The 15,907-nt window shown below is 39.1% G+C and overlaps 1 protein-coding gene across 1 annotated transcript in view; it reads left to right on the forward strand.

Moving 5' to 3' along the window:
• The window catches only part of CDKL5 (cyclin dependent kinase like 5), a 238,763-nt gene that overhangs the window by 213,512 nt on the left and 9,344 nt on the right, over positions 1–15,907 (forward strand). Inside the window, exons 13-17 of the mRNA XM_074993895.1 lie at positions 4,052–4,150; positions 4,403–4,508; positions 5,119–5,242; positions 11,792–11,894; positions 15,301–15,423. Coding sequence (XP_074849996.1) covers positions 4,052–4,150; positions 4,403–4,508; positions 5,119–5,242; positions 11,792–11,894; positions 15,301–15,423 — 555 coding nt within the window. The remainder of the gene's footprint in view (positions 1–4,051; positions 4,151–4,402; positions 4,509–5,118; positions 5,243–11,791; positions 11,895–15,300; positions 15,424–15,907) is intronic.

Raw genomic sequence — 15,907 nt, forward strand, 5'->3', positions numbered from 1 at the left:
TGGCAACTAGTTGACAAACGTGTATTTTAGTCAGGAAGAGTGTTGTACCTTTCCTCTCTATTGCACTGATTCATTTTGGCTTTGTTAGGAATGTCTGGCATAGCAGTTTCTAATTCACTTTGTGTGGTTTTATCTCTTAAGACTAACATTTTCAAACTTGAATATCTTAAGGCTTTTAAATCAATATTTAGGAAAAGTAAACATGTAAAACAATAAAAGTAGCCTCATTGTTCTGAGTTGCTGAGCACTCATTAATCCGTCTGTGCAAATATAACTTAATGGGGCTCGTTAGCTTTTGAAAATCTGGCAGTTTTTATATATATGTGCTCAAATATGGACTTAGGAATATAGGTCTGAAGATACCGATTCAAAGACAGAGTTAAGTATGTTTTATGCTCTCTCCTGCCCTTCTCCCTATACTAAGTACCAGGGATCCCTCTAACTTTTTCCATCCCTGGGCAGAGTAAATTTTGTTATGTTCACCAAGGTGTATGAGGATGTGCACCCCTAATAGAAACATATGCTGCTGGCTGTGGGTGCTCTGCTAATCACCTGCGTGGCACCTGAATCTCTGCTGAGCAGCCACCCAAGCACTCAGTTTACAGTACAGTGTCCGAGTATGCTGAGTACAGTATCCAGGGAAAACTTAAAGTGGATTTGTAAACTATTAGGGTCAGAGACTTCAGCTGTAAGGACCAAGGTTAGTAAATGTCAGAAACTTTGTAAATCATTAAACCTCTTGAACTATTGCTTAACTATTGTTTGTTTATATGAGGTTGACAAAACTAGTTAGAATTCAAAAACATTTCTTCCAAAATTTCAGGACACAAGGTAGGATTGGAGTGGTGGGGTCAATTGTATTTTAGGTAAAGGAAAGCCAGTGCTCTGTATTAAAAGAGTGCTCCCCAAAGCTTTTTAATCAAAAACTGAGTTGAACACAAATTTTTCTTTTATACTTTATCAATTTTATCAGATTTTTCTCTTCCCCACTTTCTTTGTCACTTTCTCTCTGTTTTTTGCTTTTCCTTTTAGTAATTTCCTTCCCTTTTTCTGTTAGCCATACAAGGTTCATTTAAAGGGAAAATTCCTTGCTTAGGTGTCTTTTAGATTCATTAAGTCCTTTGGTGGGAGGAAAATAATTGCATTTTAGATAGAAGCTTTTAGATGGTTGTTTAAGTCCACTTCTGTACTGGGTATTTGTTTGGCATTTTTTGGTTTTAATTTGTGTTTTATTTTAAAAGATGAATACAAGAGAGGAAAAGAATAGGAAAAATACATAACATCTTCTGTCTCTCTCACTTGCAATTTAGCTGCTGAACATTGCAGGTACTTCAAACAAGAAGCAGCTTGGTCAGGCATTTTAGCACTTTGTACACTTCTAACAGAATTTGGCTGTGGTTGAAAGCATGATTTTAGTGTAACTTTCTGGTTATGCAGCATTGCAAGATATACTTATCTGGGATGGCTAAACCAGGTGTTTGTTAGATGGCAGCAAAGAAGGATATAGGCAAGGGGAAAATGAATCTCGATAGAAAATTAATAATATAGGAGGGAGTCAATAGCAGGGACCCCAAATTCACCTCCAAAATATTGCTAAGGACCCACTTGTGGTGGGTGTGTCTCTCAACGGTAGGGTGACTATACCTCCCCAGGCCAAATACAGGACAAGGCGATGATGCTAGTGTCCAGGGCAAAATGGGATGGATGGTCACCCTCCCAGTCAGGCAGTGGCTGCCCTGTGGGAGCTGCCATCTTGCTCGTAGGGTTGCTCCCTAGCTGTGGGGTCAGCAGTGGCTCCTGGCTTCCCCAAGCTGTGGGGAGCTGGGAATGGGACAACAGCTTCTGGTCTGGCTCCCAGCTCACTAGAGCAGCAGGAAGTTGGGAGCCAGGCAGCAGCTGCACTGATCTGGCTCTGGCTTCCCCAGGCCACAGGGAGCCAGATCCAGGCCAGCAGTGCCCGTGTGCTCCCAGCTACCCACAGCTTGGGAGCCATAAGCTAGGTGGCAGCTGCACCACCTGGGCTCAGGCTCCCCTAAGCAGTGGGGAGCCGGGAGCCAGGCAGCAGCCATGCTGATCTGGCTCCGGCTTTCCCAAGCCACAGGGCAGCGGATCCCAGTTAGCGGTGCCAGTGTGCTTGTGGCTCCCCAAAGCTCGGGAGCCAGGGGACAGCCTCACTGCTTGGGCTCTGGCTCCCCTGAGCAGCAGGCAGCTGGGAGCCAGGCAGTAGCCGCACCTGTTGGGCTCTGGCTCCCCCGGGCAGTGGGGAATTGGGAACCTGGCAGAAGTTGTGCTGGTCGGGCTCCAGCTCCCGCAGGTCGGGGAGCTAGCAAATACAGGGCAATTAGCTCTTTTTTAGAAATAAATCAGGACACCTTCCTGACACCCGAAATACGGGGTTATTCTGGCCAATATGGGACGGATGGTCACCGTACTCAACAGAGCATCCTTAGAATGTATTTCCAGATTAGAACATAATTGGTGGTAAATTTTTGGGCCCAAGCATGTGTTTAAAAGATCAGGTGATGGCCATCAGGGCCATAGGCACACCATGACATGGGGTTTGTCTCTTTGGCTCCACCCGAAGATTGTGACTGTCGTGTGCTTGAAGAATCAGGCGCAGCACTGTGGAGCTTTCTTCTCTCTCCTGCCCTCCTCTTCTGTAAAGAGGCACAGTTGGGAGCAGGATGCCCTCCTTCCCACAGTACTTATAGCTTGGCTGCTGGGGTATTTGGGTGGATGAACAGAATCCTCTGTATTTTTCTTTCCTGATACACGTACAGTGTTCTCCTGAATTTGTCCTGGCAGCTCCTCACTGTCTTCCCTCACACACAGTGGCAGGTTTTAGAGTTAATACCTCCATTGAGATACATGCATCAGTTCACCTGTCTGAGAGCAGTTATTTCAGGCTGTGTGCAGATTCAGGCAGGCGTCACACCATGGGATCACATTTTCAATTTTTTTTCACAACCATAACAGCCAGAGACTGTGGGTGTGATCACGTGACTCCAGAACCTGGGAACTTATGCATGAATCTCTAGTGCCTGTGCCTTAATCTGCCTCTGTTTACTGACAGCCATTAACGTGAAAATGATTAACATGCAGCAATACTATCTGCTCACTCCTTTTTCCTGGCAAGTTGTCACATAGCCTCAACAAAAGCAAAGTACAGAGTGGGATGGCATGACAGACTTGCTCTATTGAAATTAACCAACCAAAATACCAATTTGGTGTTTGCCTGTTTTCCTTTCCACATTTGTAATAACACCAAAACCTTGAAAATCCCTAAACATTTCCTCCAGTTTAAACGTGTAGTTTGTACTAGTCTGGATCTACAATTTGCACTTGTTTTTAAATAGCTTTGTGTGACAGATTGAGCACATTTTTTGTTATTTTTCACCTGCTTTGGACAATTTAATATTTTATTCTGGTCTCCAGGACTCTTCTAACCAGAACACAGTGATATTTTAGTTGCTCCCTAGAACAGTGTTCAATGAATTTAAAACTAACTGTAAGAAACTGACCTATCCATCCCTAGTCAGAAATGTCTGTCAGTGGCTTTATGGTTAAATACAACTCCAGACTGGATCTGAGAAATATGAGTTAAGTTCCCGACTCTGTCACAGATTTCTTGTGTGATTGTGGGCAACTCACTTAAATCTCTCCCGCCTCCTTAGAAAGCTCTTCAAGTACCTACTTAGTCATGTGGTTAGGTCCCAAAGAAGTTAAAGTACATGCAGAAGGACTTTCCTAAATAGTCCTGAGCGTAAGCACATGTTTAAAATGCTTTCCTGAATCGGGATCTCCTTATCTCACTTCTCTGTCCATAAAACAGGAATAACAATTCTTTCTTTCTTCCACTTTTTGTCATGTTTATTTAGATTGTAAGCTCTTTAGAGCAGGGACTGCTGCTTGCTGTTTTATGTACAGTGCCCAGCACAGCATGGCCTATCATAATATTCATAAGTGCTAAAGAGATACTACTGCACATAGCATAAATCACATGCTTTTCCTATTTGCTTTTTTTTTTTTTTTTTTAATTTGCTATTGGCAGAATGATCAGATCCCACCAGATGTGAATCTTACAAGACCTGCCGTTAAAGATTCTTCCAGAGATGTTACAACTTCATTTCATTCACGTCAGAAGTCTGAGGTCTGAGTCACTTTCATATCCATAATATTATGCCTTTGGGGCAAATGTTTTTTTTAATGCTAGCTTTGTCTTTTTATAAGCAAAATCCAATAGATATTGATTGCTTAGTGTTGTGTTAGTGTTGGGTTTTATTATAGCAACAGTTCATAAAACAGAAGGAAACCTGGCTGGATCTTGTACCATGACATGTCATGAAAGAACACTACGAGTGTTGTCCTTTGCTTTTAACAAACATTTTTTTCTTTGGCATAGGGTGGAACGTATCATGATCCTCACCCAGAGGATGGTGCATCTACTAAAGAAAATAGACATATGTATAATGACCCTGTTCCGAGAAGAGTTGGCAGTTTTTACAGAGGTAATTTTGCAATGTTCCTTACACAAGCAACCAAATTTTTAACATACAGTGAAATCATTACATTAGGAAAGATATTCTGAGCTATGCAAAAACAAGTGAAAAGGTGACTGGAAAAAATACACCAAGGTGGTACTAACGCCATAGAATCTTTCTGGTTTCTCTCTATTACTACAGTGCATATCTGCAAAGTGTTTTTTTCAAATACTAACTTCTAATGATTGACAAGGCATACATGTTATGATACTTTGCAAAGCTAAGACAATTTGTTTACATGAGTATTGTATTAAGATAAAATAAAGAATAAACTCAATGAAAATAAGAGTTTATCAGGGTTTATATACTATTCTAATCACTCTGGTATTTCATCACATTTAACAATATAAAACACATAAGGACTTACTTAATGAACTGTTTTTGTGTTCAGAAAGCTTTCCAAGTCTATAACATGCGTATGCTCTCTCAGCCATTTTTCTTTAATTTACAAAAACCATTCTTTAAAAGCACAGCACATAGGTACATAGGTCTTCCTTAGCTATCTAGAGACTTGTTTTAAGCTCATGGAAGCCAACGAGCCATTCTGATGGGTTCTGATTATTTGTATTTCTTGCAGTTCCATCCCCACGTCCAGAGGGTACATTTCTTGAAAACAGTGCGTCAAACAGAGTCAGTGCACTGCCAGCAGATGGCAGCACCGTGACCAGCCACTCAAAACGGCAAACTACCTTTGATCCATGGTGAGTTATTGTTTACACAGACATACAAGAATGGCTCTAACTAGACATCTCATAAAAGAAGTAATTAAACTAATCATCTTGCTGTCTGAAGTTGCATTTGGCCTGCAAACGTCCCTGTTTTTTCTCTTTGCCCACACTTAAATAAACTTCAGATATGTGCCCCTTTTGGAGCTTCAAGAAGGATCTCATGAAGTTATTCCAGAAAACACATTTTTTAAAAAAATATAAATACTAATCTACTTGTGTATTTTTGCATTACCCAACATATCTTGTCTGTGATTAAATATAAGTGGGAGTACATGTATGTAGCATGGCGCACAAGGCATATCTCCCCAATAATTTGACAGGAAAAGACATAATTTGATCATTGACAATTATTTAGCACTTAAAATCTTGTCATTCCGCTGCTTTGTACAAATAAAAAATTTACATCAAATGAAAATATTCTTAGATAAAAATTTCTCTTTGCATAATTTTAAAAAGTATTAATTCTCACCAGTGAACCATTTCAAACTCCATTTTATCTTTTGCAATTGTTTAGTAAGTGTTTTAATTTTATAAGCTATAGAGGCAGTACAGAAGAAAATGTAGAGTTATATAATGAATGATCTCAAAAGTACTGGCGCAAATGATTCTGTGAGAGAAGTCCTAGCAATGGTTTAACAGTATTGCAAAATTGTTCTAAGTGCAACTTAATCACATTCTTCAGTGGTGAAATGTTTGTGTTTCTCTACCTAATATCTACTTTGGAGAGGAGAGGAGCGGGGAGGAGGGGATTGTGATGAGATACATGACTGAAAATGTTAACTTTTTTAATGGAACATGATTCTGTTTACATCCTTTTGTGACGGACTAAATCTTTAGCTCTGGTTGGCATATATAACTGGTATGTGAAGATTCATCTCAAGCTATGAGTGTGTAATCTACCTGAACTTCCTACTATTGTAAGACAATGCTTCATCTTATTGCTCTTTGTTACTGCTTTCTGATATAAAAGATATTGTGAATGTTTTATGCTAACCTGCCACAGATGTTCCCTTGTCCATCTATTCATTTGTTCACCTTGTTTTGCTGTCATGCATCTTTAAAAATATTATACTGCTGAATTTGAATATTGTCATTAGGATTTCATTTTAAATTACTCGACTTATCTCTGCACTTTAGGCAGCCTGATTTAAACAAACACATGTTTTTCCGCCTGTTGGGAACTTTGCTTATATTCCTCTAAGTTCTTGGTTTTTTACATTTCCTTCTGCGTTTGTTATTAGAAATTTTGCACTCTTTCACTTGGTTCTCATGGAACTAATGCAAATGGCAGTAATAGCCTGGCTTAAAGACCGATGTATACCTGTTTCCACTGTAAGACTACCTGCATAGCTCTGCCCATGAATCCTCATTTTGATCCCAGCTATCTCTATGGGTACTACACCAGTCTTCACTGAAGGATATAAGATGTGTTGAATTATCCAATAGTATGTTGGAAGTCTCTGAAATGACCACATTAGACTTTTGGGGGAACTTTAGTTAGTGAGATCCCTTTTGTTTGGTATAAATGTTATTCTCTGCCCTTTATACAATGACTAGTTACATCCTCTTTATTGCATGCTGCCTTTCTGCAACACCAAATGTGTACTTTCCTTACTCTCATGTCAAAGAATTCACAGATGTGGGCTAAAGTTTTACCCCCCTGACAAAGGCAGGGTGCCAGAGCCTTGTAGAGGTCTTCCAGGAGTTTTCAAGATCAGAGTTCCTTTATGCTTTCAGAATTTGACTAGGATATTGCAAGGACCTTCATATTTGTCATTTCAATAGCACTACTCCCATTTACTCAACCTGAAGATCTGTTTCTTTGGCTGCGTCTACACTACGTGGTAAATTCAAATTTATTTATATCGATTTTTTTGATTTTGGAATTTATAAGTTCGATTTTGACCATCCTCACTTCACACATTGCTCCCCACAAAGTCAAGTCACACATGGTATGGAGGGGCAGGAGCTGGCGCCAAGCAGAGCAGAAAACAATAGCAAGTGTACAGACAGTATAGGGACTATTTGAATGGGTAGATGCAGTCATCCTGCTAACAGCATAGATAGAAAGAGAAGCCATTTCTCAGGCTGTTATAAACTAGCATGAGCCCACAACTAAAGGCTCACTGCTACCGCTTGGAAATTCAAGCTCTTCCTGTTACTGGAGAGTAGCGGCCAGAGCGGAGCAGTGAAAGGGGCATTGTGGGTTACATATAGGACACCTCTGGAGGCTAATAAATTCTCTTTTAAGACATGGCGCTTCCACACTTGCATTTAATTGAACTTCTGAATTCAAGCTTGATTCTGTGCCCGTCAGATTAACTGCGATTTTGTAATTTCGAGATTAGTGCACCCAAAATCGAGCTAATGGTCTTTACAGTGAAGACAGTCATGGTAAAATCAAGCTAGCTGAAGTAAATTCGAGTTTATCTTGCGGTGTAGACACAGCCTTTATCAACTCTGCATAGTTTGGATCTTGTTCGTGTCTCCTGATTTTATTTTATATATGAAATATATATTTTATATAATATTATTTTATTTTATGTGTGTTATTTACATATAATTTTCCTTTCATATTTTCTGCATAAATTGCTTGTATATGCATCAAGGAAGTCCCTTTTTTATCTAATATTATTACCCTTTTTTGTTTCCTTTTGATCTATTCCCTCATGTCTGAGCTCTCATGCATTCAGTCCTCATTTCTCATCCTAATTATCAGTACTTCACACTTTCATCTTTCTGTGTTGTTCCTGTTTTTGTCTGCTAATCTTTTCCTCCTGTGTTATCAATTCACTGTGCACAACTGACATATTTAAATTCAGGTGAATACTAATCTTGGAACTCTAATCTTTTGAATTCCTATCTTGCCAATTGTTACACTGCCAATTATAGGGAGTGGGATAAAAATGAAGCCATAAGTGCATCTGGGCAGAAAGGAAAGGACCCTTTATATTATTTACAATAGCTTTTCACTAGGATTCTCTCTTGGAAATAAAGCCAACGAAGCATATCCAATACCAGCTTGGAGGATTGTGGTCCAGCTGCTTTTCAAAGTTTGATGGTTAATTTCACAAAATGGTATAATTTTTGATTTTGTAATAAATCATTTACTTACTATGGAAAAGCACTGTCTTACTACTCTTGAGTTTCATGTGTTTCTTATAGTGACATCTGGTGGTGCCACTACAGATAGGAATGTATAACTCTTTGAGTTTTTAGCTTTACGTGCAAAATATTTACCTAAAAGTCAGTGTTAAACTTTGAGAATTAATAACTGGCCATGTGGGAAAGACATGATTCAAAGAAACCTGCATAAAGATATTAAAAATCTCATTGATTAAGACAAAATCTAACTCTCCAAAGTTGAGATACAGTCAGTATGTTTACAGTGTACTTTAAAACCTATAGCAGGGAGTCTCAGAGCTCAGTGTCTGCTGATATTATGACACTAATAACAGCGGTGTACAGGTTTGGGCTGGAATTCAAGCTTTGAAGTCCAAGGTGGAGGGTGGCTGTCCGAGCCTGAACTCCAGCCCAAGCCACAACATCTAAACTGCTGTTTTAGTACCATATTGGAAGGCCCCTGGGCTGAAATCTGTAGATCCAGGCTCTGAGACTGATTGGTCTGGATTCTAAACTGCAGTGTAGCTGTCCCACCTGTTTGGAGACATATCATCGGTATGTACAAAGCACTGCCTACTTACTGAGCTGGAAAATACAGTTGAGCACATAAGCTAGGACCCCAGCTTACTGCGAAAGCAAGATATTGGCTTGTTTATTCATGCACTCTCACTGCACCGCCTCCACAACAGCTGAGTAAACCTGTATATGACTAGTGGCCTTACATGTGAGCAGTAGTTTGACTGTACTCAGTTTTAAATTTTTGCACCATACCCATCTCTTCCATGAAGTCAAAACACGCAAGACGACCACTGTTGCCCAACCTGAGCATTCAGAAATCATGAGAAAGGCTTAAAGTTCATGAGGTTTATTGCTTTCTAATTGGGTTATTTTTATTTGCTTTCTGGCTTCTAAGCTGTTAGGGTCCACGCAGGTCACATTCTCAAGTATGTCTCTGCAACTTAACAGCTAGAAAATGACTTTAAAAAATAAAAGATGTGATTCTCATGAAACTGCTTATTTTGAGGATCTGGGGATTTAAGCAAAAACACCAAGTATCACAAGATGCGTCATAAATTTGGAAGACGTGGTAACACTGATGACCCTGCACCCCATTTCAACAAAAATTATGTTGACTAGTGTTTCCATAAAGTCTTTTGGATCCTTGAAAAGCCCTGGTGTTCATGTCATCAATCAAAAAGTGGTCTGTTTTTATTTTTTTTAATTGATACAAAATCTTTTGTTTGGAGACTTTTTGCTCTAATTCTGTAAGTTTGTACCTCCTCATCATATCACTCTCATCATATGAACACGTTTTATAACAACCACCGTTCAAGGCCAAACTTGTCAGACCACAACATCTTCAATATGAGTTGAGGAGCTGGGCACCAGTGTAATCTGTGCAAAGCCAGTCCATTGGCCACTTGAGCAAGCAGGGGTTCGGGAGTGAGGGGTATGTATCAGTCCCCTTTTCTACTCTTTTATGGAGGAGAGTGAAATGAAGAATAAAGCTCTGCCACCCACTAGTCTTCTCTGTTGCTACAGGCAGATATTTTGTGACCCGGATGCAGTCAGTCAAGGAAAGGAGCCAGAACACAGAGAATCTGAATATATCATTCCCCTGAAAAGTGGCACAAAAAGTATCTGCTTTTGATTTTGAAGATGTGATTGCATTAAATATACAGTGACTCCCTTTCACCTGAAGGCAACAAAGCCATGCCAGGAAGTTGTGTGTTACCCACTATGTATAGGGCAACCTCTGTGGCAGCACATCAGGTTTTATATAGGCCAGGTGAGAGGTATACACATGGTCACAGAGTTTGCAATTTACGCTAGATCAGTTTTGTTGTTTAACTTCCGTGTCTTGAGAATGTCGGGCAGTAAATTGGCCTGTTCTCTCTCAGCCTGGCTGTCTACTAGTAGTACATGAACATTGGATGTTATAGGGCCAAGCTCAGGTTTCTCATCAGCACAACCCAGGTGGCTTAGGCTCTGTACTTTTAGGAGTTAGCCTTTAAAGGGAAGGTGGAACAATCTTAAACCACATACCTTTATGTCAGTAACACAGTGCGTGTTTTGTCAGTGTATAGTCGGCTTTGTGAATGGAAGGCATGTGAAAAGCTGTCAGCAGTTTACTCTTAGATGTCCTCTGTGCTGCGTTAAATTGGTAAACAATTAGACTACAGCCCTTGTGCAGTTTTGCAGAATTACCAAATCCAAAAGGCTGGATGGAATTTGAATCCCTAGTTGTTTGATATTTCTTACATTTGTATAAAACTCTAGTCATTAAATATGATGCTGATGACTTTTCAAAGAAGCTAATTATAGCTTTGTAATTGTCTAGTGAAAAGCATATTGTAGAAATCTAAAAGGAGCATTCTGGGTCTGGGTTTTAGTGCAGATGTATGTTCCAGAAACATGAATTATGTAAATCTCCACTTCTCCTTTCTTCCTACACATCACAACCCCACCCCACCTCCTCAATGATATATATATCTTATTCAGCAAATGTAATCTGACAGACGATATATTTGTGTATGGATTCCCATCTGACTTTGCTTTTATATACTAAATAGACAAAGTTGAGAAAATGAGCTTAACTTCTGATACTACGAACATACTTTGAACATGGGATTTATCCTAACTTTTTCATGTAAGTGAAGAATGAGAGTGGAAATGTAAAGAAAAGAACTAGAAATCTGTTGCTGAACTACCGTGAATCACAGAGTTTCTGGCCACTAACTGAAAACTAAAAGATAAATTAGAGAAATTTAAAATTTAGTCTTTGCAGTTATTCAGATTTTCTGCGCATGAACTGTCACGTGATCCAGAGAAAGAAACATCCATAAGAAAGGCTTAAGAGTTATTAAGTACAAGTCAACAATAATAGATCTCCAAAGCTTCCTCAATATTAATTGTAGCCATGTCAGCAAAGCTCCAGAATTGTTGTAAACAATCTTTAGTTTCAGTCTCATAATCTTTTCAGCTCTTCTGGCCCTCAAACAAGTGATGGATGAATTAAAACTAATTTTATCAGATATAGTTGTTTGTACATTTGCTCATATGTTAGTTTTTTATACTATCATCTGTGTGATGCTTTTGTTTTCTTAGGATTTCCTATTCAAACCAATCTGACAAACTTGTGAGAGAATCTTTTTCCCAAAATACATCACTGGATGTTTTTGGTTAACCATTTCAACCTAATATTGTGCTCTTTGGCTTCCATTTAATTAAGGATGTTTTATCTATTAATTTTATATTAATCCTTCTGTCATAAACTAATAAAATATTTTTAATATCTTTGTTTTTTTAAACTGCATTCTTTAACATGATATCAAAAATATTATATGATGACATAACAGCCAAAAAAATTTTCTTACAATACATTTTTTTCATGTTTAGGAAAAGTCCTGAAAATGTTAACAGTCAGTCAGAGCAACTCAAGGAAAAAGAGAAACAAGGCTTTTTCAGGGGAATTAAAAAGAAAAAGAAGAAATCTCAAACTGTAAGTATACCTAGTAGTTCTAAAATAGTGTATATTTTTCCATTGTTTTGAAGCTGCTTCCATAAAATGGGCAAACCAATGCTATACTGTTATATTATATGTAGGCATAGTTATGTACATCTATTGGTTTTTAAACTTGTGGAAGTAGTCTGCTTTTACTGTTCAGGATTTACCCACTTGCCTATTTAAATAATTCTCATAATGGCTATAATTGGCATTCAAGGAATTAACGTTCGTAGACTAGTCCCGAGTTTTTGTCAACTGTTTGTATCATTGGTAAGGTCAGATTTTAATCTGAGATGCATACTGTAAATCATCACACTTCTAGAAATATCTTCTGCTGTGCTTGTTTGAGAGAAAGATGGTTTCACTGCTATGGCAGTGGACTTGGGATTTGAGTTTGATTCCAGGCTCTGGCGAAACTGCAGTCTGACTGAAGCAAGTCGCTAATTTCTTTGTGTCTCAATTTGCTATCTTAAAAATTGGGATCTCATATTTCCATACCTCACAGGGAAGCATGGAGACAGTAAATATTTTTAATATATGATGTAATGATCAGACACTTTTAGCGATAATCATCATAGAAGAGTCTCTAAAAACAAATTGAAATTGTGATAAATTGTGCAGATGAGATTAGAAACTGCCCTTTAATAGTGTCACAACTTGGAACATATATCCATCTTTTGTCAGCGTTAGCATTACTCATAGGCCTGAGGTAACTCAACAGAAGGAAGTGGAGAGACTCCTGCTGACTTCAGTGGGACTTAGAGCAGGTTCCATGCACAAACAGAGCCCTCGCGTTTGTTTTTAAATGACATCATCACTCTCATAACACTCCTCCGTTCCTTTCCAGAGACCGGGATTCCAAATGTGTATTTGACATAGCTGATTTTACAAAGTTTTGGGAAAGTTTTGGAAGAAGAGATAAATCTGGTTTAGATACGCTTCCTTCCATGTTCACCAAATACCAGGCAGTTGAGGCAGCCCACCTAAAGCATTAGGATGTTATATTTACCCTTATTTGGATGACTAACTCCTCAAGGCCCAATCTGCTGTGGTGTAAAAGAGGAAGCTACCTTCACATCAGTACAGAGATTGGCTTCTGTAGTAGAAACTCTTAACAACACAGCATTAACTGCTTTTCTACCACAAGAAAAATTCAGTGACATTCAAATACATATTCTCATGAGACTGCATCCTTATGAGTAAATTCAGTCATTTCTGAGATTCTTAGGTCTCATGGACCATGGCAAATACCTAAGTCCACATGTATACTTCAGAATAAGCTCCTAGCAGTCAAAGGCAGATCAGAGTTTTGAAGCCCCATTTGAAGGAGGCACTGATCTAAAGCATCAGTTGTCATCAGAGAAGTCAATCTGCAGGCCAGGCCTCAGTGAGCTGATGGTGCTTTAGCGTGCACTCCAGCCTGCTGGACACTACTGGACTTATTGTGTCTTTTGACAAGTTTCATATAAGCAGAGATCTACAGTCCTGATAATTGTTCTCCCAAGAGTAGGGCTTTCCGCAGACAATTCTTGAAGCAACTAAGAAGGGTTACTTGTCTGTTAATGGGGTTCTCACCAAGGGAGTGTTTCTGCAGAGCCATTTCCATCCACTCTCCTTTCCCTCTTGCTTGCCGCCCATACCTGATGTAACATAAAGGACCTGAGGATGATTAAAGCCACCATGGCTCTTTTTGTAACCTACAGTCAAACATTTTGATCCATATAAGGGGTTGTGTGCAGTTTCAGTGGTCACTGTTTTCCAGATGGACACTGATCTTGCGAAGCAATGTACTTTAAGAAAGCCAGTTACATCCTTCATGTGAGCACCCTTCATATAGTGATTGTTTGTTTTCATCAAAATTTGCTGAATAACAAATAGTCTGAATCTTCAGACCATAAGATTTCAAAGGAGCTAAGCCAATTAATTAATCTTTTTCCTTAATTTGTATTATTTCTAGCTAGAAACTAGAAGCTGAGATGTTTAAAAACTTGGAATGCCACCAATGTGTCTGTCTTTCTGTTAATTAATATTATACAGTCTAAAATACTACACTGCCCATTTTTCCTTTATAGGGAAGAGGATAGTGCTCTTTCCACGGAGGGGGAAGCATGCCCCATTTTGTGATTTTTGACAATGGATATTGTTGTTTGTTTACTTGCACCCATTGCCATAACAGCTGGTTGTAGTCTCATCCAGTAAACCCTCGAGTTATGTGGGGGTTGCATTCTTGCAACCTCCATGTAACTCAAATTTTCGCACAAATCAAGGGTGTGGGGTAGTGACCAAGGCTGCAGCCTGGTTCCCGGCTCCCCTGGGCTTGCAAGAGTTGGGAAATTGACCAGCCCAACAAAGGGCAGTCTGGTTTCTGTCTCCCTGCTGCTTGCAGGACAGGGAAACTGACCAGCTATGAGCTGGTCAGTTTCCCGGTTCCACCAGTGCAGGGCAGCCAGGAACCAGGCTGCCACTTGGTTCCTAGCTCCTGCCCACTTGCAGGACTGGGAAACTGAACAGCTGACCAGGGCTGGTCAGTTTCCTGGCTGCTTCTCCCTGCCTTCCTCCAGTAGCGTGGCTGTCAGTCTGACAGCAGCGCTGCTGGGGGAAGGCAGGGCGAAGGCTTTTAGCTTGCTCACTGCCCACAGCTGCGGGCAGCTAAGCAAGCTAAAAGCCTTCCCCTGCCTTCCTGCAGCTGCATGGTTGTCAGCTGCATGGCTGGGGGAAGGCAGGGAGAAGGGTCCACAGAGCAGCTTCAAGTTGTGCTTAATTTGTGTTGAAGCGAGTTACGCACAACTTGAAGCCACGTATTTTGAGGGTTTACTGTACATTAAAGAAACAAAGGTTCTTTATTCAAACCTGGATCTGAGGCCTCAAAACACCTTTCAGCCAAATTAGGAATGCCAATTGTTCTCTTTATTTTGAAAGTAGTTATTAATATTACTATAATCGTACATCTGGAAATGAATATTACGGATGGTTTCACAGAACAGGCAAACTTCTTTAGTAACATTTCTGCTAGTAAATTATCATCACCCCAGTTATGGGATTGAACCAAAGTCCATTGGCATGAATGGAACTCTTAAAATGATTGATTTCCATTGATTTCAGTAAGATCCGGATCAGGCTCTGTAGACCCAAGTAAGGACCAGACTGAAAGTAGACAGACACATTCATTTTTATTTAACATTCTTTACATATACAGAGAGAGTTAGTGATACCAGCTATCTCTTTCATATACATCCTTTTCTTCGGAATAGCAATCATCTTGATCTTTTCTAGAAAGTATAGGATCTATGTTAGTTAATTGTTCATATTCGAAAATACCACTTATGCATGATTATGCCAAGGACAGATCTTTTAATTAAAGCACTACCACTGCATTTAGTTTTTATATCTTATATTGCAGACAGAATCAACCAACGAGGAGAATCCAAGCATCAAGAAATCCCTCTTTCCTCTTTTTAATTCAAAGAATCATTTAAAGCATAGTTCTTCTTTGAAAAAGCTTCCTGTAGTTACTCTACCCATGGTATTAATTTTTAAGTACAGTAGCACTGAAAAATGCTCCAGTAAACTTGTTTTACTGACTACAGCAGCATGTGTTATACTTCATGGGGTCACACTCTCTTTATGCCTGTTAAGTATCTTGGACCAGTTCTATAAATTCAAATACAATCATCAGTCCTATAAGAATAAAACTAATAAAAAGGATTCAAAATTGAGTCATCTAAGACATACTCTAATATATCCAGTTACTAAGAAGGCAAATTCTCCTGAAATCAATTGCACTTCAAAATAGTGTAACTTTCCCCTTCTGTTCACAAGTAATAACAAATTTTAAAATAATTTGGCTTATAAATTTTATTTATGTATATTTGTTTACATATTGTTCTCATGCCCAAATTTAATTAAATCAACTGTTATAATGGAAGAGTTAGTGAAAGATCAATTTTATTAGCTTGTGCTTCTGCTGGATTTTTGTTTATCCTACTTGTGATAGGTGTTTTTTTTTT

Source organism: Carettochelys insculpta, chromosome 1 (assembly GCF_033958435.1).
Source record: "Carettochelys insculpta isolate YL-2023 chromosome 1, ASM3395843v1, whole genome shotgun sequence".
In the NCBI taxonomy this organism is placed as follows: domain Eukaryota; kingdom Metazoa; phylum Chordata; order Testudines; family Carettochelyidae; genus Carettochelys; species Carettochelys insculpta.